At 38.4% G+C, this 23,739-nt stretch overlaps 1 protein-coding gene across 4 annotated transcripts in view; it reads left to right on the top strand.

Annotated features, from left to right (window-relative positions):
• Positions 1-23,739, top strand: part of smek1 (SMEK homolog 1, suppressor of mek1 (Dictyostelium)) — a 136,241-nt gene that overhangs the window by 80,751 nt on the left and 31,751 nt on the right. For all 4 annotated transcript variants that reach the window (XM_059960964.1, XM_059960960.1, XM_059960976.1 and 1 more), the window contains 4 exons: positions 891-1,508; positions 8,800-8,877; positions 10,856-10,972; positions 13,117-13,233. In XM_059960964.1, coding sequence (XP_059816947.1) covers positions 891-1,508; positions 8,800-8,877; positions 10,856-10,972; positions 13,117-13,233 — 930 coding nt within the window. The remainder of the gene's footprint in view (positions 1-890; positions 1,509-8,799; positions 8,878-10,855; positions 10,973-13,116; positions 13,234-23,739) is intronic.

Here is a 23,739-nt window from a genome sequence, read left to right on the forward strand (position 1 = left end):
GGAAGAAGTGACCCCAAAGCACAGTCCTTGTTGAGGCAATGTCCTGTCTTCTCACTGAGAGCATCTTTCATTTAAAAAAAAATAATTTGGAGTATTAAATGAGACCAACTCAAAATTGCCCATCTTTGATGCTCTTTGACGATCTGCTGCAGCAGAAATATATACCATTGCAATTCATAGCATTGTAGCCCAGTATACCATTATATTCAATGAGGAATGCAGTACCAGGGATACCTAGAAATGAGCTGCGAACCTGGTAAAGCCACACACAAGCTAAATTTGTGAAGTGGAGGTGTTGGGGTAGGAGGTGAAGGCATGTAATAATCATAATCAAATTAAAGCTTTTCAGACTAAGTCAGATGTGAGTAGTAATGGTCAATTAACAGATAAAGATGAAGATAGTGTTATTTGTCACATGAACATTGAAACACACAGTGAAATGTGTCATCTGTGTTAAATCAAATCAGCGAGGAATGTGTTTAGGGGCAGCCTCTCTTCTGGTACCAGCATAGCATACCCACAATTCACTAACCCTAAGAGGCTGTTCCTAAAACATTGAGTGTATGTCTTCAGGCTCCTGTGTCTCCTCTGTTGTGGTAGCAAGAAGAAGAGGGCATGTCGTGAGTGGTTGGATTCTTAAAATGGATGCCACTGCCTTGAGGCACTGCTTTTTGAAGAAGTCCTTGATAATAATGGGTGGTCTATCACCCTGACCCTCGAGTCTGAGTAGCTTCCTCATAAACCTCTTCTTCACCCTCTCCAGCTTGACAATGTCTTTCCTGTAACAGGGTAACAAAAGTTGTGTTCTAAGTTGATATTCTTGTCACAATGAATGTTGTTATCTCTTGCATCCTTCTTTTAAAGTTTCTATGGCTTTTTTTCCCCAACAGGTTCAAGGTAAGGATCCCTCAGTGGACATCACACAGGACCTCGTAGACGAGTCTGAAGAGGAGCGTTTCGATGACATGTCATCTCCTGGTTTGGAGCTTCCACCCTGTGAGTTGAGCAGGCTGGAAGAGCTGGCAGAGCTGGTTGCTGCGTCGCTGCCCTCACCTCTGCGGCGGGAAAAGCTTGCACTTGCACTGGAAAACGAGGGCTACATTAAAAAACTCTTGGAACTTTTTCACGTGTGTGAGGACTTGGAAAATGTTGAAGGACTACACCACTTGTATGAAATAATCAAGGGGATTTTCCTTTTGAACAGAACTGCACTTTTTGAAGTAATGTTTTCAGAAGAATGTATAATGGACGTAATAGGATGCCTAGAATATGACCCTTCTATATCCCTGCCAAGAAAACACAGAGAATTCCTGACAAAGACAGCTAAATTTAAAGAAGTGATTCCCATATCTGATCCAGAACTTAAACAGAAAATCCATCAGACGTACAGAGTGCAGTACATACAGGATATGGTTCTACCTACTCCCTCTGTATTTGAGGAAAACATGTTATCAACACTTCACTCCTTCATCTTTTTTAATAAAGTTGAAATAGTTGGTATGCTTCAGGTAAGCAAAATGCCTCTTTCATCGCACGAAGGAAAAATTGGCCAAGTGCGGCATAGAGATGTGACTAAGCTTTGATACTGTTTTCCTTGCAGTTATTTCACTGGACTTTAATGTTTGTGAAACCTTTTCAAATCAAGCTTTAAACACTCAGCAATGCAAATGCAGATTTTTGTCTTTTCAAACTTACTCTGGAGTGATCACTTTTGACCTGTTTTAATTATGGAATTAAGTAATGGATTTCATGAATATTGAGTCCAGTTTGTGCCATTAAATTAAAAGTAGCACACCATGTTAAAAATGTATTGACATGTATTGATATCAGTGCAAATTTTTATCTTGAACAGTAGTAAATTTTTGCACATTTATTCTAAATTGAGAAGCCACATAAAATCTATCCCTATTTAACCTATTTAAGGGGTATTGATGATACATAGGAGGAGGACATTTAGTATAATTTGACATCAAGATTGGTACAACATTGTGCGGTACTGTTCTGTGTATATACCCATCCTCAGAAGATTGCTGATTTTTTTAACATGAGGTTTTGCTCTTCACTCTCCATCTCACCAACATGGAAATGTTATAGACATCATGGGGTTGGAAAGATGTAGGTTGTGCAAAGGCAAGTTCACAAAGAACTTCCATAAGAAATTTTAAACAAGGTCTTCAGTAAAGGGTTGAAGGTGAAGGGAGGGGTCAGGTTCTGATGTGGTGCAATTGATGGTGAAAAGAGACTAATTGCTCATATTTCTAGGTCACTAATAATGGTGTTTGCAACTTGACAGGGGACGGACAGTCAGTGGTTTGGTTGAGCTGAACTTTATGGAAGCGGGAGAATAGGAGAGGAGATTATTGGTCTATTAATTCAAATTTTGATTTGTCATAAGCAGTTTGGTGTGGAATGAGGAGATTGATACTCGTTAGAAAACATCAAGTTGCCTTGCTAGTAGTTCAGGACTTTACATTGAAGTAATAAAGAATCATTCTGGATTGGAGTATATAATTGTGCAGCTAACTTACATGAATAGTCTCCTAGCTATCTAAGGGGCTTGTAGAAAGATTCTGCCCTATAGAACTTTGAAAAGTTAATCTTTCATCTGTACTGACTAATTAAACTGTCCTTCAGTTATTGAAGTTAGTTACGTGAATTGATTATTCATTCACAGACAATCCCTTTGAGTTGAGGATGATTGACTCTCGAAGAATATTTTACTTGTAGGTCCAGGAGTAGAGGATCAGGCTATCCATAATTTGAGCTTGCATCTCCAGTGGAATGGGCAGGCCTAGATTGTTTATTGATCTGGGCCACAACACTATTGATGCTTTTGTTATTTGTTGTCATTATATAATGCAGCCTGGGCAATAATATTCTGTGAGTTAGAGCACAGAACACAGTACAGTACAGATCCTTCAGCTCACAATATAGTCCTGACTTTTTAATCTACACTAAGGTTAATCTCACTCTTCCTTCCCCTTAGCCTTCTATTTTTCTTTTATCAATGTGCTTATCTAAGAGCCTCTTAAATGTCCCAGGTGTGTCTACCTCTACCCCACCATTAGCAGCATGTTCCAAACTCCTATTACTCTCTAGTTTTAAAAAACCCACCTCTGACATCCTTTCCTTGAAGCACCTTAAAATTATGCCATCTTGTATCCATTTCCATCCTTTGGGGGGTGGGGTGGGGTGATGGAATCCTGGCTATCTATTCTGTCTATGCCTCTTATCATCTTGTACTCCTATATCAAGTCACCTCTCTCTCCTTCACTCCAAGGAAAATAGCCCTAGCATGCTCAACCTATTATTATAGATTTTGCAGTATTACATCTTTTGCCTAAAGATCGTCCTTAGTTTTGGGGGATTGGTTATAGCTGAACACAGAGAAATGCTTGTATCTGGAACATGAAGCTTTGACTGCAAAACAAAAGTGATATGTTATGCTCATCTGAGGAGAGGAAAACTTAAATATTTGTACAGAATCTTATTCTGACAACATTGCTAGTACTTCAGTTCCTTGAGAACTTTCCATGACCAATTTTTAAAAAACACCACTACGGATCCAAACTCACGTCATCCAGAATCACCAGCTTTATTGCCATTTTACAAAATTTAATTGCTTTCTGTAAAAAAGTTAAAATGTACACCTTTTGTAGTTTGAACATATAATTTATGTACTTGCCTTTTATTAACCTTGCTTTTTCCAGCCAACTTTTCATCTTAAACCTCACATTACTGTGTAAAATGTATAAAATTTTAGTAACAATGACCAGAATGAGAACTACATTATGCATAAATGATGCAAAATTATCCAAACTTACAACATTGCCTTTGGAGTGTACATATCCAGCTGATATCTAAACTGAGAAGTATTCTGGCATCTGGCTTCATTTATGTTGAAAGTCAACTTAATATAATTGATCCTAGTATTTAGTTGAAAAAATATGTTTTGTTCCTCCCAAACCAAAACCAAACTTGTTAGATATTATATTTAACCACTGCTGCACCATTGGAGCATGTTATTCCTGGGTATTTTAGTATTATAATTGTTAAACTGTTAAACCTGCTGACAGTCTCAGTATAAGGGAGGCCATTTGGGACTGAAGAAATGAATTATTTGGCAAATATTTGGAAATCTGTACCCTAGAGAGCTGTGGTGGCTCCATTATATAGTTTATTCAAAATAAATGGACCATAATTCTCTTTGTATTCAGAAATTTATGTGAATAGTTCAGCAAAATGGAACCAGTAGTTTGATATGTGAATATGCAGTCTTCAAGAGATAGATGTTGTTACCAATTCTGATGCTCTTATTCCTTGACCAGCATGCATCCCAAAACCATAATTAGCACCACTAAAGTCGGTTGTCTATCATTCTGACTTCAGAGAACGCTGCCTGAATATTAAGAGCTTTAAGACATCCTGAAAAGAAATTCTTTCAGAGTAATGACAGATCAGTTTAACTTGTATTTTGACTAGGTGCTGTATGAATTTACAAAAGAAAACAGGCTTAGGCCTGGTCTTAGTCAATTTTTGACAATGAAAATGTTGGAGACTTAACAGAAATGTGTCTCTTTTGTAAACAACAATATGTGTAGGTGCTTAGCTTATTTATTCCCTTTCAATAATATATTTGAATTATGAAATCTAGAAAAATAATAATTTACCATAGTGTCAAGGCTGCTGAGGCTTTACAGAAAAGCTAATGCATAGATTTCTTGAGGTAATTGGTGGTGATAATATCGTTCAATTTAATATTAGAGAATGTATACAATACACAACCTGAAATTCTTGTGCTTCACAGACATCTATGAAAATAGAAGAGGGCCCCAAAGGATGAGTGACAGTAAAAACTTTAGAATCCTAAAGCCCCCCACCTCCCCCCAGCACAAGCAGCAGCAAAGCAACAACCTTCTCCTTCCCTACCTACTTCAACAAAAAAAATTGCATCAGCATCCTCCACCCACTAAACAAGCAATGACAATCCTATTATTTCAAGAGTCCTCGTCCACTATTCTTAATCAACTGATGAAGTAGTGAAGAACATTGTGTCTGCAAAATCTCATGATGCAGTAATATATCTATAAAAGCATGTTTTCCTTTGGCTCGTGGCTTTTTAGGTGTTTACTTCCTTATCAAGAATCTTCTGCCATTGATTTTCATAATTTTTGTGCGTAGTTCAGTACATGAAGGTAAAGTTACAGCTCATCTGTGCAACATTGCATGTGCTGTCAAGATTAGTTGTTCCTTGCTATATTTTTAATGTTTTAAAAATGTTCAAGATCATTGGATGCTATTTCATTAAGTTACTGAAGAGATTGGATTCAAATTGATTTGGGCACAAAAGATAGAGGGTAGTGGCAGAGGGGTGTTTTGTTTGATTGGAGGTCTATGATGGGTTGAAACAGCTGTTTCTATGCTGTTGTCCTCTAGCATTCTGTTGCAGAAGTATTCACAACAATACTAGTCTTTTTAATTTGATACTTCAAGATACAGTAACAAAAATCACCAAAATAAACCTCTATCTTCAAACAGTCAGTAATTAAAGCTTTGCCAAGTGATGTTCTAAAGTTATTTTTTATATGAACAGCATCCCTCAAGCTAAATCCTGTAAATGAGATATAATTTGGTTGTTGATTTAGCTGTGTTGCCAGAAGTCCTTTGTGAATAATGAAAATCACATTTTCTCCTTTCATAAATGTCTCTAATTTCTGAACTGACAATTTCAAAGAAGCCTGAACTTCTCCATGCCCCAGTCAGTATTCTATGTTTTTACAGCTAGTAAACAGATTGACCAGTCATTCTCTCTGTTTTCTGTACCTTGTGCGAAATACAGCTACACTGTCTGCCTGCAGGGCAACTATCTTCAGAACCGTGTTCAATGAAGTGGATTGAAATACATTTCAGTGTGAGGTGATTTGGAGAAGTTCAAAAGTAAGCAAGCTTTCCCAAAGGAGTACTAAGCATTGGCAAGAATTAATTTATTTGTAGTTATATATGCAAGTTAATATTATAGTTCTATAAAACTGAGTTTAGACCATACTTGGAACATAGTGTTCAGTTCTGGTAACTTCATTATTGGAATGATGTGAAAGCTTTAGAGAGGGAGCAGAGGAGATTTATCAGGATGCTACCTGGTTAGACAGCATGTCTTATGAGAATAGATTGAGTGAGCTAGATCTTTTATCTTTGGAGCAAAGGAGGATGAGAGATGACTTGTTAGAGGTTAACAAGATGATGATAGGCATAGTTCAACTGGACAGCCAACACCTCTTTCCCAGTGCAGAAATGGCTAATACAAGGGGGCATAATTTTAAGGTGATTGCAGGAAAGGATGTCGGATATCGTTTTTTTACACAGTAGTGGGTATGTGAAGCACACTGCTGGGTATGTGGTAGAGCCAGATATATTAGGGGCAGTAAAGAGACTTGGGCACATGGATGACAGAAAAATAAAGGGTTATGTGGGAGAGAAGGGTTAAATCAATCTTGGAGTAGGTTAAACAATACTGTGGGGCAAAGGGTCTGTACTGTGCTGTCATGTTCAATGTTCTTTGTGCAATTTTTGTTTCCCTAACTAAAACAAAAGAAACATTTGCTTTGGATTCAGTGTGGCTTAAATTTGCTGTTTTGATTTCTGAATTCAAGGCTTGTCTGATGAAGCGAGATTGAGATTGATCTACACCTAGTTTTTGGAAGAATTATATGCATTCTCTATTACATATACTTTCTATAATCTCTGAAACAGAGACAGAGATTGGCTGAGTAGATATCAGACTGTTTATTCTATTCTCAGAATAAGAATTTTGCTATCTGAGACTGAGATAAGAAAATCTCTCTTTAACTGGAATGTACCTTTGAAATTTTTTTCATCGGAAGGCGGTGAGTGCTCTGACACATTTACCCTTCAGGCTGACACCCTTCATCAGGATGGCCTGAAACGTCAATTGTTCATTTCCCTCCATAGTTGCTACCTGACTTATCTATGTTGCCAGCATCTTCAGAATCTCTTGTGTTTATGATATGCAGAAACCTTTGCCTTAGGCTTACATAAATTCATGCATTTTGAAACTCAGTAGTTCAATGGTTCCATTTATTGTTAGAAGATGTAAATAATATATAACCTGAAATTCTTGTTCTTCATAGACATCGACAAAAACAGAAGAGTGCCCCAAAGATTGAATGACATTATAAACATCAGAACTCCAAAGCACCCCCTACTCGATCATCATGCACAAGCAGCAACAAAGAAATGACTCTCCTCCTCCCCTACTTAGATCAGCACCCACCACCCACCAGCAAACAGTAGCAAAGATGCCAGAAAGACTATGATCTGCAGCATAATAAAAACTAATTATTTGCCCAGCAATTCAACATACCACAGGCTCTCTCTCTCTCCCTAATAAAAAAGGGATCAGAGAGGTGCCCCCATTTCGCAGCGAGAGGGGAGACCCACAAAGACAAACAACCTGCTGATTAATGGTGTTAAAGTTAGTTGCATGGCTCCCCGCCCCCCCCCCCCCCCCCCGAGTTCTCCAACTCGAGAATTGGCAACATACTCTTCTTGACCAATGAGAGAAAGTGAGAGAACATACAGAGTACAGAGCCCCCAGTGTTCCATTTTCACCTGCGATGCTTCATTCAGCATAGAAATGGCTTGTCTCCAGGACTGCAAAGCCTTGGAACCCCAGAGGTGGGCTCATCTATCTTCTAGGCTGCTTACCAGGGATATCAAATTGGCTGGCTGTTGGGCCCTGGTAGCTGGTTCCATCTCCTTAAAGAACTGAAGTTCGTGTGTAGCTCTAGGTTAGGGTCTTCGACAGAGCACCATCCACCTTGAAAAGGGAAAAGAGAGACATCAGAGCTGCTTCCACGGATGAGCTCGAAGGAGTCACCCCGACCATAGCTTTAATTCCTTCCATAAATACCAACCACCATTACTTCCTTATTAGGAATTTCTTCAGTCACATAATATTGCCTATAGTTGCAGGAAACTAAATCAACAATTTGTATTGCTGAGTGTTTTATAAGCAATAAATGAACATAATATGAATATTTTTCTTTTCTGTTTTCTCTCACATTATTGAACTTTGTTAAAATCATAGCAACAGTACTGAGCAACATGGATAATTACAAAATCTTAAGTACTGTATATTCTCAGGTTTGGATTTGCTAATGAATGAATATGTAAAGCTATTAGCAAGTGCAGTAGAAGCATAATTGGTTCTTCATGAAATATGTAATTGCTTTGTATCATGACTATAATCCCACCTTCTTGTGTGTTTGTCAGTTAGCTGTCTCAAAGTTCACATGCATTCATACATAAACTGGACCAGGTGAAGAGGGTCAGTTTCCAAAAATAAACATTAATGAAAATACTCTATGATAATTTGGCTATGTTGGTGGTTATATGATTTTTTAAAAAATCTGATTTCTCAAAAATCACTTTTTTTAAAAATTCATTTCAAGCTTGTAACTTCATTGTTGCTGTTATCCTACCTGTTTGTATGCAAGTAGACTTCAGTGTATTTCTAAATTAATCTAATTGAAAATCTATATAACTAACTGAACTAGACAACCACGGTCAAACTTATTTATTGCATTGAATGATAGAATCTATTGTCACACTGATTATCGTTTTTGTGTATTTCTCAGTGTTGAATTAGTTAATGGTCGTGTAGGCTTGTTGTATCTATGTATTTTTTCCTGCAGTACAAAATGCCCAATTCTGCACATTAGATGTAGATTTCTGTCTGTTTGTTTAGTGTATCTTGAATTTCTTTTTAACAACTTCCAGGAAGATGAGAAGTTCCTGACAGAACTTTTTGCACAGTTAACGGACGATAGCACAGATGATGACAAAAGACAGGAACTGGTAAGTACAAATGTGATCAAAAGTATGTAAGACTCACTTGGGATATCCACGGGGTTTGAGCATGCTCTCGTATCTGCATTTTGGGCTGACATTTACCTCTCAGGCCTAAAATATAATTAGGTAATGGAGTTGTAGATACAGAATTGTACAGAAACAGTCCCTTTGGTTACAGTGTCGACACCAAACATCAAGTACCCATCTTTGAGATGATGTCTCAATCCATCATTAGGGACCCCCCCCCCCCCCCTCCCCACAATCCAGGATATGCCTTCTTCTCATTGCTACATCAGGGAGGAGGTATAGGAGTCTGAAGACACTCATTCAGCATTTTAAGGACAGACTCTTCCCCTTTGCCATCAGATTTCTGAAAAGTCCATTAACACTACCTCACAATTTTCCTCACTTTTTGCACTACTAACTTATTATTATAATATAGCTTTTATTCTAACTTGTAGTAATTTTTTATGGATTGCACTGTACTGTCTGAAAACAAACATTTCACGACATATGTCAATGATAAATTTATTCTTGCTTTTGATTCCACCTGTACTAATCTTACTTACCAGTGCTTGATCCATCCATTCTGTATTTCTGTATTTGGAAATTTTGAGTTCTCTTCTACATATTTAAAATTTGTTTAAGACAAATGTCTTCACCGCCCATTCAGGCAGTGCATTCCAAATTCCACCCTCTGGGTGTTACGGGAGAGAATTTTCCTCAGATCCCGAAATAACAGTGTTCGTATATAATCTATGAAAAGTAATATCTTCTACAAACCAAGAAAATTAAATTCACATGCATCTGATTTCCTGGAACAAACATCTAGTTCTGTACATGGATGTATCCAGAGCTAGTTTATTTTCTCTCTATGGCTGCCAAAAATTAGAATTGCACTGATGCACCAGCACTAGTAATTCCCACTCAAATACATACAGTCCCCAAATGTCCCAGAAGTAAGCAAAATTCTCATGTTCCACCAGCCCCTATCTGGAACATTAAAAGGCAGGAAAGATCTATCATAAAACCACATATATCGGTAGGCATCCGTTTTTGAGTGCCTAACATGATGCTGTCTTCTGTTTCAGCTCATTGGTAAGACTTCGGCAAAAGTTGCCTACAGCAGTGCTTCAATAAAACAAAAAAGGTTACAGTTTTGAATAACATTTTAATTTTTTTAAATATTTGAACATTTGTGGTGGTTTATCTTATGGCTGTATGCACTACATTTATGAATCTGGATGTACTTGTGCTTAAAATCATCTTTTAATCTCTCAAATACAAGTACTGAAAGATTGTCTTTTATAATCCATATGTGCCAATATCTGTACTGCATAAAACCATGAATTACCACTTCAATTAAATTCTTTTGCAAAGAAGAAAATCAAAGTTGAGTTTATTGTCATTTGCACTAGTACATATATGCACAAGTGCATTGAAAACTGGAATCAGTATCATAGACACATAGCATCATATAAACAGCATTCTTAAAACTTAAACAAGTTTTACAAGAAAGAACACAATTGGAACAAAAAGTGTCCATTTTAAAGTGGACTTGGTATTACTAGTCTAAGGTTGTGTCAATTGGTTTAATAATCAAATGGTTGGAAGGAAATAATTGTTCTTAAACCTGGTACTGTGGAACTTCAGGATGACCTAAGACTGCCATATGGTCCACCCTGCCTGTGAAGACCTGAACAAACTTGCCTTGGCTCAGCATGCAGCTCTCTGACCCATTCTACAAAGGAACACCATGTGACAAGGACCTACGAAAAGGGATTTGAAATCACAATCTAATTAACAAATGCAGAAACTCTTCTATATCCCATCACTCGTGAATTATATTCAGAAGTTGCAAAAACATGGAATTAAGAATTATGTTTGTGATACTTGAAGCAAATTTACTTTCTTGTGGATGAGTGGACTGAATGTTACTATTTTAACTCATTGATCAGCGAAGCATAACATGTTTTTGTTTCAGGTGAATTTTCTGAAAGAATTTTGTGCATTTTCTCAAACTTTGCAACCTCAAAACAGAGATTCGTTCTTCAAGACATTATCAAATATGGGCATCTTGCCAGCCCTGGAGGTCATTTTGGTGAGTTTTATTATTAAAGTGCATTGAGTTGCTATGGGTTGCATTTCCACACCCAACAGTAGCCTTTTGGTGTCTTATCAGACTAGATTTCTAATGGAGTCAGATGATGACTGTGGACAAATTGGTAGATGAAAGGAAACCCACTTCTGCTCACACTTGACTCACACACATTTGAATGAGGAATTACAGGATTACAATACAGTACATTATTCTCAATCTTGACCACTCTTCTATGCAGCAAGCTTTCATGAAGTGACTTCTGGAATCCAAGTTCACTGCATCTACTCATTTCCCCTTATTCCACCATGCTTTTAAAAAAAAACAGTACAGCAAAAGAACAAGCCCTTTGGCCCATGTGGCCCGTTGCGCCAAACTAATCAAGCTAATAACACCCATTTCCTTTTGCCTGCATGTGGTCAATTTCCCACATTCCCTGCATGTTCATGTACTTATCACTGAGCCTCTGTCATATCTGCCTCCTCTGTCCCAGGATATTCCAGGTACCTAACACTCTTGTATTTTTTTTAATTGTTCCACACATCTCGTTTGAACTTTTCCCTTCTCACCTTAAATGAATGCCCTCTATTATTAGAAATGTTTGGACTTTTCGGGGAATGATACCAGCTTCCAAGCCTGAGGAAGTGATGTGGAAGTAGTAGCCTGGTGAAATTGCATCTGGAATATAAGTTATATTGTTTCCCACGTTCCAGGAGAAGTGCTGGCTAAGATTGGGTTATGAAATGTCAGGAATCAAGTATAAACTTAATTCTCCATATACATTTGCATATATTAGGAATTTGCTGTGTTGTATGATGCAACATGCAGCAAAAAAAAATAACATTCAACAATTATAAAGAATTATAAAATAAAATTAGAAGTATGGATATGGAATAAATATACAAAAATATGTAAATACCAGCATGTACTTACAATGAAAATAGCATTATAAAAAGTGGTTTAAAGTGTGTACAGTGCAGTCTCTGAGGTAATAGGTGGGGGGGGGGGGGGAGATGGAATAACAAAATCAAATCCCTGAGGGAAGAAACTTAAGATGGTGCAAAGTTGTTGTTTTAATAGCCCTCTTCTGCTTTCCAGAAGGGTGCTTATGGAAAAAGCAGTTTGCAGGGTGGGTAGTATCCAGCAGTTATAGCAAGGATGGTTGAAGTGTGAAGTCAAAGTTGAGTTTATTGTCAGAGACAGAAATACATGTATACACAGGTGCCATGAAAAGCTTACTTGCACCATCATAGGCTTCGTATGAAACATTATTGCTCTTGAATGGAAAGGTATGCAAAAAGTAGTGCATACAGTCCAATCCATCATTGTTAAAGTACTCCCTACCATTGGGCACATCTGCATGGAGCGTTGTCACAGGAGAGCAGCATCCATCATCAAGGACCCCTGTCATCCAAGCCATTCTTTGTTCTCACTGCTGCCATCAGGGAAGAGGTACAGGAGCTTCAGGACCCAAGCCACCAGGTTCAAATACAGCTATTACCCCTTAACCATCAGGCTCTTGAACCAGAGGAGATAATTTCACTCAACTTCACCCTCACCAACAATGAACTGCTCACACAACCTATGGGCCCACTTTCAAGACTCTTCATCTCATGTCCTCGATATTTATTGCTAATTCTTTTTCTTTTTTTTTGTGTTTGCACATTTGTTGTCTATTACACATAGTTTGTTTGTCTTATTCTGTGTGGTATTTGATTCTATAATGTTTCTTTGTATTTACTGTGAATGCCCACAAAAAATGAATCTCAGAGTTGTATCTGGTGACACATATGTACTTTGATTTTAAAAAATTACTTTGAACATTGAGGTATGTCACCCAAGAAGGAGACAATATAAAGGATGGCAGTATTTCTTCCAGATATTGACTGGAAGAATTTCTCTAAGGAAATAAGATGAAGGATAGTATGTTCTCAAGTTGTAACAAAGAAACTAGATTTGCTAACTGGACTAATTGCCAGGCATATGATTATTTTATCATCACTCTACTATATTGCACTACTTAATTTGCACTAACAGTGGTAAAGGCTCTGATAATTGTACATTGGTCAAAGTATTGTTTCTTTTCCAAACATCCTTGTTGTCCGGTAACCGTGTACCTTAATAATTTTGCAAATATTAACTTGCAGGGTATGGATGACGTTCAGGTTCGAAGTGCAGCCACTGACATATTTTCCTATTTGGTTGAGTATAATCCCTCCATGGTACGAGAGTTTGTCATGCAGGAAGCTCAACAAAATGATGATGTGAGTATTTGGAAACTCCGATTGCGAAAAAAAAAGTTTGAACTCCACTGGGATGGTCTTTGTTCCATTAGATGGATTATTACAAATGTACTGCCTATTTTAGATTGAGATATCAGTGCATTGAAAGTATCAAGATAAAGTGATTTATTATTAAAGAATGTGGCTACAATACTACTTAAGAGAATTGTGCACATAATCCAGAACAGCGGATTAGCAGCATTGTCTTTCAAAGAAGATGTTATTCAAAGGTCTATCCTCTCCTGAAATTCCTATTACAAAAAAAAACTGCAGAGTGAAGTGGAAAATTCCTCCTGTTTCCTGGGATATTTTTTTTCTTCCATCAGATGTCAGACAAAGGAACCAAATGAAATTATATTAAGTTTTCTGACAGTGCAAATAATCTGCAAAGGTATGCGAGCAGTTAGTGAATGGGAAGTGGGGTTTTGGCATTGAAAATTGAAGTCCATCGAGCATACTCCCCTGTTTAAGTCATGGTCTTTTGCCCTTAACTGCACTCTAAAGAAATATTTTGTAGCATTAAATATACTTGATACTTCCTTTTGACACTGCTCTGGATGGAAAATTCCAAATAACTGTAACCTCAGAAGAGAATAAATTCCTCCTAATCTGTCTGAAGTCACTGGCAGTTCAAGTCACTCATGGGACCAGTATTCTGGTGGAAATCTTGAATAATAAACTCTATGCTGGAGGAATTCAGCGGTCAGGGAGCATCTTTAGAGGGAAATGAGAGTCAACGTTGCAAGCATCATGAAGGGTCTTGGCCTGCAAGGTCAACGTTCATTTCCTTCCATAGATGCTGCCTTACAGTTTCATTGACCCATATTTGATCCTGGCCTCAATGGTCTGTGTAGAATTTGCACCTTCATCCTATGACCAGGTACATTTCCCCTAGGTGCTCCAATTTCCATCTATCTCCCAATGGTAGACAATAAGTGTGTTTATTGGCCACTGCAGATTTCCCCAGGTATGTTGTTGAATGGTAGAATCTGAGGAAAGTTGATAGGAATGTGGGAGAATAAAAGTATGTGATATGGAATTAGTGTAGTTGGGTGTTTGATGGTCCTTGGCTCATGTGCCCAATCTATATTGTATGACTCTAAATGGAAATTGTACCCAAACAACAAAGAATAAAGGGAGAGGTGCTCCCTGAATTGTTAAAAAGGAAACAATTTTTATATCCATAGAATTGAGATTGAAGTGTACATAAGTGAAGTTATAAGTGAAGAAGTGTTGATATCTAGATATCTATTCAATTGGCAGTTGAAATAAAGGCACAAGTTAGACATATAGGAACAAGTTAGGATTACAGTTCCTGTCCTTGCAGAGGATAATTATCAGGTATTTCTGAGTGGTACTGTTTCTATTCTTTGAATGTAAATAATTTAAATTTTCTCTGTTCTTGTGCATATTAAGGCAGGGGATGTTTGTAGTAGAGATTGAAGCAATGTTTATTCATAAACATCAAGCTATCCTTTCTGAAAAGTCCATGAACACTACCTGTGTCTAGTATTAAGTTGATTAGTGGTATGTCTTGCATTTGCGAGCTGAAGGCAATACATTTCTGCTGTTTCAAACTTGTGCTTTAAATTGCACGTGATATAAACATTACTGATGTAACAGGATGGCATATGATGTTCAGGGGAACTTGAAGACGATGGCATAACCATATCCTTAAGTATTTGAACACATAGAGCATAGAACAATACAACATAGTTTGACCCACAACCTACTCCATGATCACAATTCTCTCCTACACAGCCCATAACCCCCATTTTTCTTACATCCATGACCCTTTCTAGCTGTCTCTTAAATGTCTTTTTTTGTAACAGCCTCTAGCATTGCCATTTGTAGTAGAATTTATGAAGATGGAACTTTGTCTGTGTAGTAGTCAGTCTTATAAGTACCAACATGTATAGGTACATCTGCAATAGACTGAGGTGAAGTTGGAGTAAAGTTCAAGTTTTGCTTTATTGTCATTTTGACCATAAACTGCTGGTACAGTACACAGTAAAAATGAAACAATGTTCCTCCAGGACCCTGGTGCTATATGAAGTTTCCTTCGTTCATCAACTGTTGCAGATTTGGTCCACAGCCAGAGTGTTTTCTTTCTTCTTGTTACTCAGTATTTCTTCCAGATGGTGTTCAACATGAAGGCGTGCTAATACAGCAGCTGAGGGAAGGGCAGTAGATTGTAAATAGGTGGTTTCTTTACTCAGGCTTCACCTGAAGACATGAGATGCCATTGGGTCTGAAGTTAACACTACGGAGTTTCCTCCTCTCTCCTTCATGTTGTTTACCACGGGGGTGCAGTTACTCTGGAGGTATAATCAACCAGTTGGGCAAAACCAGCCTAGGTTAACAGTAGAGAATAGATTGTTGGCTAAGTCTCTTAATTGCTTCCTCAGTCAATTGCTTTTCTAATGTGGAACAGTTCTCCCAATATGCATATCAATCTCCATTTGCTTTGGAGGAGGATTTGTGGGGCCAGCGGGTCTGTGTGTGCAGCCTGTCCCTAGTTCAGTGCTAGCTGATCCTTCCAGTTTCATTTTTAGGTTTAGACTTAGCACTGTGGTCTAGCTGAGTGTACCGTTGCAACGGACGGTTAGAAGTCTGCTGTACTGTTGCTGTGTTATGATTTATTACAACCTGGTCATTTCAAGATCGCCATTATTGCTGCTAGCTTTTCACTATTTAATTCTCTAAATTTAGAATCCTGTTACTATGATTGGGTGATTTATCCAAGTGGCTGGATTAATATCTCTAGCAACCACATTACAATCATTCTTATTCGCTGTAACATGACAGATTTTTGAGAGCCAACTTGAGTGATGTAATATACTGAAGTAACATTTAGGGTCAGTAAAATATGTAAGGGTTTGATGAGGGCATTGAACTTATGCCATTCAAATTTATTTTGTGTGTAACTGTAGAATCAGTTTATTTCTGGATTTTTTTGGTAAAATTACTGATATTTCTGAAAAAAGAAAACAATCAGATTTGTCATCACTGACTTGTACAATGTGAAGTTTATTTTGCAACAGCAGTGCAGTGCAAAGACAAAATTATTGTATATTACAAAAATAAATTGTGTAAAAAGAAAAGAATAATGGCATAGTGAGCATAGACTGTTCAGAAATCTAATGGTCAGAATTGTTGAATATTGCTCTTTGGGCCCCTGTATATACAGTTGCAAGAAAGTTCATGAACCCTTTGCAACTTCCTGGTTTTCTGCATTAATTACTCATAAAATGTGGTCTGATCTTCATCTAAGTCACAATAATAGACAAACACAATCTGCCTAACTAATAACACACAAACAATTGCTCTTTTCACGTCTTTTATTGAATATTGTTTAATCATTCACAGTCCAGGCTGGAAAAACTATGTGAACCCTTGTATTTAATAACTGGTAGAACTTCCTTTAGCAGCAGTAACCTCTACAGGAAACCAAATGTTTCCTGTAGCTGCTTATCAGACTTGTCAACGGTGATAAAAAATTTTAGACCATTTCTCTGTACAAAACAGTGTCAGTTAGAAGGGTCTCAGTCTGAAACATCAACTGTACTTTTTTTGCCATAGATGCTGCCTGGCCTGCTGAGTTGCTCCAGCATTTTGTGTGTGTTGCTTGGATTTCCAGTATCTGCAGATTCTCTCTTGTTTACTGTTGTCAATTTACTCTTCTTTCAGATCACTTTGGTGCATCATCCAACTTCTATTAAGCTCCAGGAGACCACTATCCTGATAGTCACCTGTAAAGTGTCTAAATACAATTTTGAATTCATTGTTCCCTCAACGATTGCAAGCTGTCCAGATCCTTAGGCCGCAAAGCAGCCCCAAACCATGATGCTCCTTCCACATGCTTCACAGTTGCTTAGAAACATAGAAAACCTACAGCACAATATAGGCCCTTCTGCTGAATGTACATATTTTAGAAATTACCTAGGGTTACCCATAGCCCTCTACTTTTCTAAGTTTCATGTACCTATCCAGGAGTCTCTTAAAAGACCCTATCATATCCGCCTCCATCACCGTCACCAGCCCATTCCACGCCCTTACCAGCTTCTGTGTTTTTTTTAAGTTGCCTCTGACATCTCCTCTGTACCTACTACCAAGTACCTTAAGACTGTGCCCTGTCATGTTAACCATTTCAGCCCTGGGAAAATGCCTCTGACTATCCACACAATCATTGCCTTTCATCATTTTATACACCTCTTATCAGGTCACCTCTCATCCTCCATCACTCCAAGGAGAAAAGGCCAAGTTCAGTCAACCTATTCTTCTAAGGCATGCTCCTCAATCCAGGCAACATCCTTTCAAATCTTCTCTGCAACGTTTCTATAGCTTCCGCATCCTTCCTGTAGTGAGCTGACCAGAACTGAGCATAGTTCTCCAAGTGGGGTTTGACCAGGGTCCTATAAAACAGTAACATTACTTCTCAACCCTTGAACTCAGTCCCACAGTTGATGAAGGCCAATACACCGTATGCCTTCTTAATCACAGAGTTAACCTGCACAGCAGCTTTGAGTGTCCTAAAGACTAGGACCCCAAGATCGCTCTGATTCTCCACACTGCCAAGAGTCTTACCATTAATACTATATTCTGCCATCATATTTGACCTACCAAAATGAACCACTTCACACTTATCTGGGTTGAACTCTATCTGCCACCTCTCAGCCCAGTTTTGCATCCTATCAATGTCCCGCTGTAACCTCTTGACAGCCCTCCACACTATCCACAACACCTCCAACCTTTGTGTCATCAGCAAATTTACTAACCCATCCCTCCACTTCCTCATCCAGGTCATTTATAAAAATCACAAAGAGCAGGGGTCCCAGAACAGATCCCTGAGGCACACCACTTGTCACCAAACTCCATGCAGAATATGATCCATCTACAACCACTCTTTGCCTTCTGTGAGCAAGCCAATCCTGGATCCACAAAGCAAGATCCCCTTGAATCCCATGCTTCCTTAAACTTTCTCAATAAGCCTTGCATGGGGTACCTTATCAAATGCCTTGCTGAGGTGAGGTTTTGATGTTGATGTGCAGTGCCCTTCTTCCTCCAAACATAATTGTGTGCATTTCTGTCAAAAAGTTCAACTTTTTGTCTCATCATCCAGAAGCACTGTGTAACACCTACGTGGCCTTTTGCAAACTTGATACATTGCAGCAGTTTTGTGTGAAGAGCAGCAGTGTCTGTGGTGTCCTTCCATGAACACCATTCATGTTAAGTGTTTTTCTTATAGTGGACACATGAACAGAGACTTTAGTAAGATCTAGAGACTCCTGCAGACCTTTTTGCTGTTACCTTGGGTTCCATTTCACCTCCTTCAGCACTGCACATTGTGCTTTTTATGTGATCTTTGCAGGATGCCCACTCCTAGGGAGAATAGCAACAGTACTGAATTTCCTCCATTTGTAGACAGTTTCTCTTACTGTGGACTGCTGAATGCTCAGGTCTTTAGAAATGCTTTTTCCAGTTTCATGCATCTCTACAATTCTTCTTCTAAGGTTCTCTGAAAGTTGTATTGATTGAGGCATGATGCACAATAACAGATCTTTCTTGAGAAGAGCAGGTTCTGTCAGTAACCAGACTTTATGTCTTTTATAGGACAGGGTACCTCTGCCACCCACACCTTCAATCTCATTTCATTGATTGGAACCACTTGACTGCAAATAGCTTTTTTAGAAGGCATTACCCGAGAGGTTCACATATTTTTTTGAACCTAGACTGTCATTGTTTAAATGGTGTACTCTGTATTGACAAGAAGCATAGTTCTTTGTGTGTTATTAGTTTAGGCAGATTATTGTGACTTAGATGACGATCAGACCACATTTGAGTAATTAATACAGAAAATCAGATAATTGCAAACTTCTTCTTGCAACACTACATCCTTTCCATTGGTAGTAACGAGAAAACGGCATTGACCCAGATGGGGAAGGTTGCTGGTGATGGTTGCTGCCTAATTGAGCCGCCACTTCTTGGAGATGTCCACGATGGTCAGGAGAGTTGTTCCTGTGATAGAGCTTGTTGGGTCTACAACCTATGCAGCCGTCTACAGCCCTCAATTATTAATTTCTGTAAAATGCCAATAATAATGTCCACTCGTGAACCAACTCAGCCTTCTGAGTGATAACCTGGGCCATTTTAACTCCAAAAAGTATCAATTTAACATTCATTAATTTCTGAATAAAACATTTCTCATGGAAGAAAATTTTATGTCTCTCAATAGACAATCTCACGTTAAAAGATGTTACACCAAAAGATGTTCTTTGTGGAACTAATGTATCGTTCTGAAAATATTGCATGAGAAGGATCATTAATTATGTGGTTGAATGCTTGCGTATTAAGGATGATATAAATTCATATATATATATATATATAATATAAATTCACAGAATATTGCTAAGTGGACATAGATCTATTAAATGGTAGTGTAAGGAGTCATCAGTGTATTTTGTTTTATTTAGGAAGGGGAAATCTCATTTTCCTTCCATCTTTCCCCCTCCCCAACCATTCAAACGCACATTGCTGTCATTGTGGGTTGGTAAATTAAGGGAGTTGAATCAATGCAAGAAAATTATTGGTGCTTTAAGTCAATTCTGTAGTACTTCTGCAGTGCAGCGAGGTCTAAGGAGATTAATGCCGAGTATATCTCAACAGACGTGATCTTGAATGGAAAAAGAAACTACTCTGAAATATGAACATCAGTCATTTCTATTCCTTAACACGAGGAAATCTGCAGATGCTGGAAATTCAAGCAACACATACAAAATGCTGGTGGAATGCAGCAGGCCAGTCAGTATCTATAGGAAGTACAGTCGACCCTCCTGGCCCAAAATGTTGACTGTACTTCTTCCTAAGGATGCTGCCTGGCCTGCTGCATTCCACCAGCATTTTGTGTGTTCTTTATATCTATTACTTAGTTTTTTTTTAATTGAGGGAATAAATACACTTTTATATAGTTGCTGTTGATCATAAAATTAAACAGGGAAAACCATCTTGATGCTTGAACAATGCATACTTGGAATAGCCCTCTTTAAGTATTTGGCTCAGTGACAATATTTGTGTTGGGATTGGCATAATACCCAGTCATCGAACTATATAAAGGAAATGCTTTGGCTAACAATTGAAGGACTGGAGCAATACATCCTACATGATGCCACATATATGTTGGCTTCTCCTTGGATAATATGCTTTTCAAAAACTGCCACTGCTTCTCAAAACTTATTAAATAGTGTGGTGCTTACCACAAGGATGTGAAAAGGACGTGTTTATGGAGAAGTTTGGAAAGCATGTGACAGAAACACACAAAAGGATGTTGATAGTGTTAGATGAAGAAATGCAGGAGAAGGCTGATGTGGATGCAGACCTTTGGGTATCATATAATTTAGAATTGGTCTTTTTGTAAGCCCTGATTCTAAATCTTATTAAACTCAATTCACTTTCAGAAGCAATTGAAACTTAAAATTTACCAAAGCTTATGATAGAGACACAAGATTAACACACGTTCTAAATATGTGGTGCTGCAGATGCTGGAACTCCAGAGCAGCACACACATGATACTGAAGAAACTCAGCAGGTCAGGCAGCATCTGTGAAGGAGGATAAGCAGTTGACAGTTTGGGCCGAGATTCTTCATGAGGACTGGAAAGAAAGGTAGCAGAAGCTAGAATAATAAGGTGACAGGAGTGGAAGGAGTAGAAGCTGAGAGGTGAAAGGTGAGTCCTGGTGTGAAGGAAGGTGGGTTGGGGAGGGTGGGGATGAACTCAGAAGCTGGAAGGTGATGGGTGAGAAAGGTAAAAGGCTAAAGAAGAAGGAATCTCATAGGACAGGACAGTGAACCATGCTGAAAAGAAGAATGGTAATGATGGGCAGGTGAGAACAGAAATGGTAATAGTGGAGTTGGAATGGAAAGAGAGAGAAGGGGAGGGGGGAAAATTACCATGTTAGAAAAATCAGTGTTTATTCCTTCAAGTTGGAAGCAACTCAGATGGAATATGAGGTGTTTCTCCTTTAACCTGTGATTGGCCTTATTGTGCCAGTAGTTGGAATGGGAATTGAAAGTAGAATTAAAATGGGTAGCCACTGGGAGATCCTGCCTTTTGTGGCAGATGTAGAATACGTGCTTGACAGTTATTTGGTGCATCCCTATCAATATAGCTTCCTACTCTACAGCCCTCTCCCAATAACTGGTTTCCCTTTTATGCCTCCTCAAAACCTTTTCAAATGACCATTTCCCTTGTAGATCTGCCTGATTAAGTGCTTCACGTTTTCTGAAAAAGACTACACCCAGAATTGTTGAATATGCCTTTTGTAATTGTAACCCTTATTCTCCGCTTTAAAAACTTGTACACAGTTGGAATTATCTTACTTATGAACTGTACAGTTCTGGATAGAAAATCTTGTTCTTCTTTTCATTTCATTCTTCTGATGAAGCTGTCACGTTTTTCATGACTTGTGCCTGCACACCTAGGTCTCTGCTCCATTGAATTTGTTAATTTTATCGTGTACTCCATTTTTGTACTCCAGAGTAAACCAATATTCATTTTAGTTTAATTACAGTATTGAACACTAGTTATATAAGGTATACTACTCTATATTTGGATGTTCCAATTATTTGCTCTCCTTTCTTTGAATAAATTGCTTGAGGCAAAAAAAAAAGTTAGATTATAGCTCCTTCAAGTACAGGTTTCCCCCGCAATCCGAAAGTAGAGCGTTGCTATGAAACCGTTTGTAAACCAAAACGTCGTAAAGCGAAGAAGCAATTACCATTAATTTGTATGGGAAAAATTTTTGAGTGTTCCCAGACCCAAAAAAGAACTTACCAAATCATACCAAATAACACATAAAACCTAAAATAACATTAACATATAGTAAAAGCAGGAATGATATGATAAATATACAGCCTATATAAAGTAGAAATATTGTAGGTACAGTGTAGTTTCACTTATCAATATCGGGAAGACAGCAAGCCAAAATCGATTTGGAGAAAAAAAATCAGCATGTACACACATGTGCACATACACGCATGCATACGCACGTATACGCATACACACATATACACATGCGCAAACAACTGCTCACACAAGGCTTCATGGTCATTGTAGTCTTTCTAGGGGTAAACACACGTATAAGGCGGGTGTCTTTTTTTGTAAAAGCAAAAATCCTCTTTGGTTATCGAAAGCAGGTATTAATGTAGGTCTTTCGTAACAGCGAGCTGTCGTAAAGCGAACATTCGAAAAACGGAGGGCGCCTATATAGAATAGCTTATCTGTGGAGTTAGAACATAAAACATTACAGCATAGGATCAAGTGCTTTGGCTCACAATGTTGTGCCAAACCAATTAAAGTAATCAAAAGGTCAATGAAACTAACTCTTCTGCCTGTACAATGTCCATGTCTCACAAAATGCTGGTGGAACACAGCAGGACAGGCAGCATCTATAAGGAGAAGCACTGTCGATGTTTCAGGCTGAGACCCTTCGAAGGGTCTTGGCCCGAAACGTCGACAGTTCTTCTCCTTATAGATGCTGCCTGGCCTGCTGTGTTCCACCAGCATTTTGTGTGTGTTGTTTGAATTTCCAGCTTCTGCAGATTTGTTTGCAATGTCCATATCTGTCCATTTTCCTCACATTCATGTGCCTATCTTAATGTCTCTTAAAATTCCCTAATGTATCTGCCTCCATCACTACCCCAACAGTGCATTCCAAGCACTCGCCACTCTCTGTGCAAAAAAAAAACTTGCCTCTTTCATCTCCTTGAACTTAACCCCCTCTCATCTTAAATGCATGCCCTCTGCGATTAGACATTTCAACACCAGGAAAAAGATGCTGTCTGTCTACTCTTTATATGCCTCTCATAATCTTCTATCAGATCTCCCCTCAGCCTGCATCGCTCCAGAGAAAACAGCCCAAGTTTGTCCAACTTCTCATTATAGTTTATGCTCTCTAATCCAGGCAGCATCCTGGTAAACCTTTTCTGTGCCCTCTCCAAAGCTTTAACATCTTATAATAGGGCGACCAGAACTGCATCCTTCTTAACCACCCTATCACCTGTGTAGCTGCTTTCGAGGCTTGGGTTCCAACACCATTCAAGTCAAGTCAAGTTTATTGTCGTTTCGACCATAAACTGCTGGTACAGTACACAATAAAAACAAAACAACGTTCCTCCAGGACCTCGGTGCTACATGAAACAACACAAAACTACATTAGACCATGAGACAGCGCAAGGCTACACTAGACTACATAAAACAACATAAAAATTGTACTAGACTACAGACCTGCACAGGACTACATAAACTGCACAAAACAGTGCAGGGCAGTACAATCATTAACAAACAAGACAATAGGTACAGTAAAGGACAAATTAAAATATAATATTAAATGATGATGTCAGTCTAGACTCTGAGTATCGAGGAGTCTGATGGCTTGGGGGAAGAAACTTGCACAGTCTGTTTGTGGGAGCCCGAATGCTTCGATACCTCTT

Source organism: Hypanus sabinus, chromosome 2 (genome assembly GCF_030144855.1).
Source record: "Hypanus sabinus isolate sHypSab1 chromosome 2, sHypSab1.hap1, whole genome shotgun sequence".
In the NCBI taxonomy this organism is placed as follows: domain Eukaryota; kingdom Metazoa; phylum Chordata; class Chondrichthyes; order Myliobatiformes; family Dasyatidae; genus Hypanus; species Hypanus sabinus.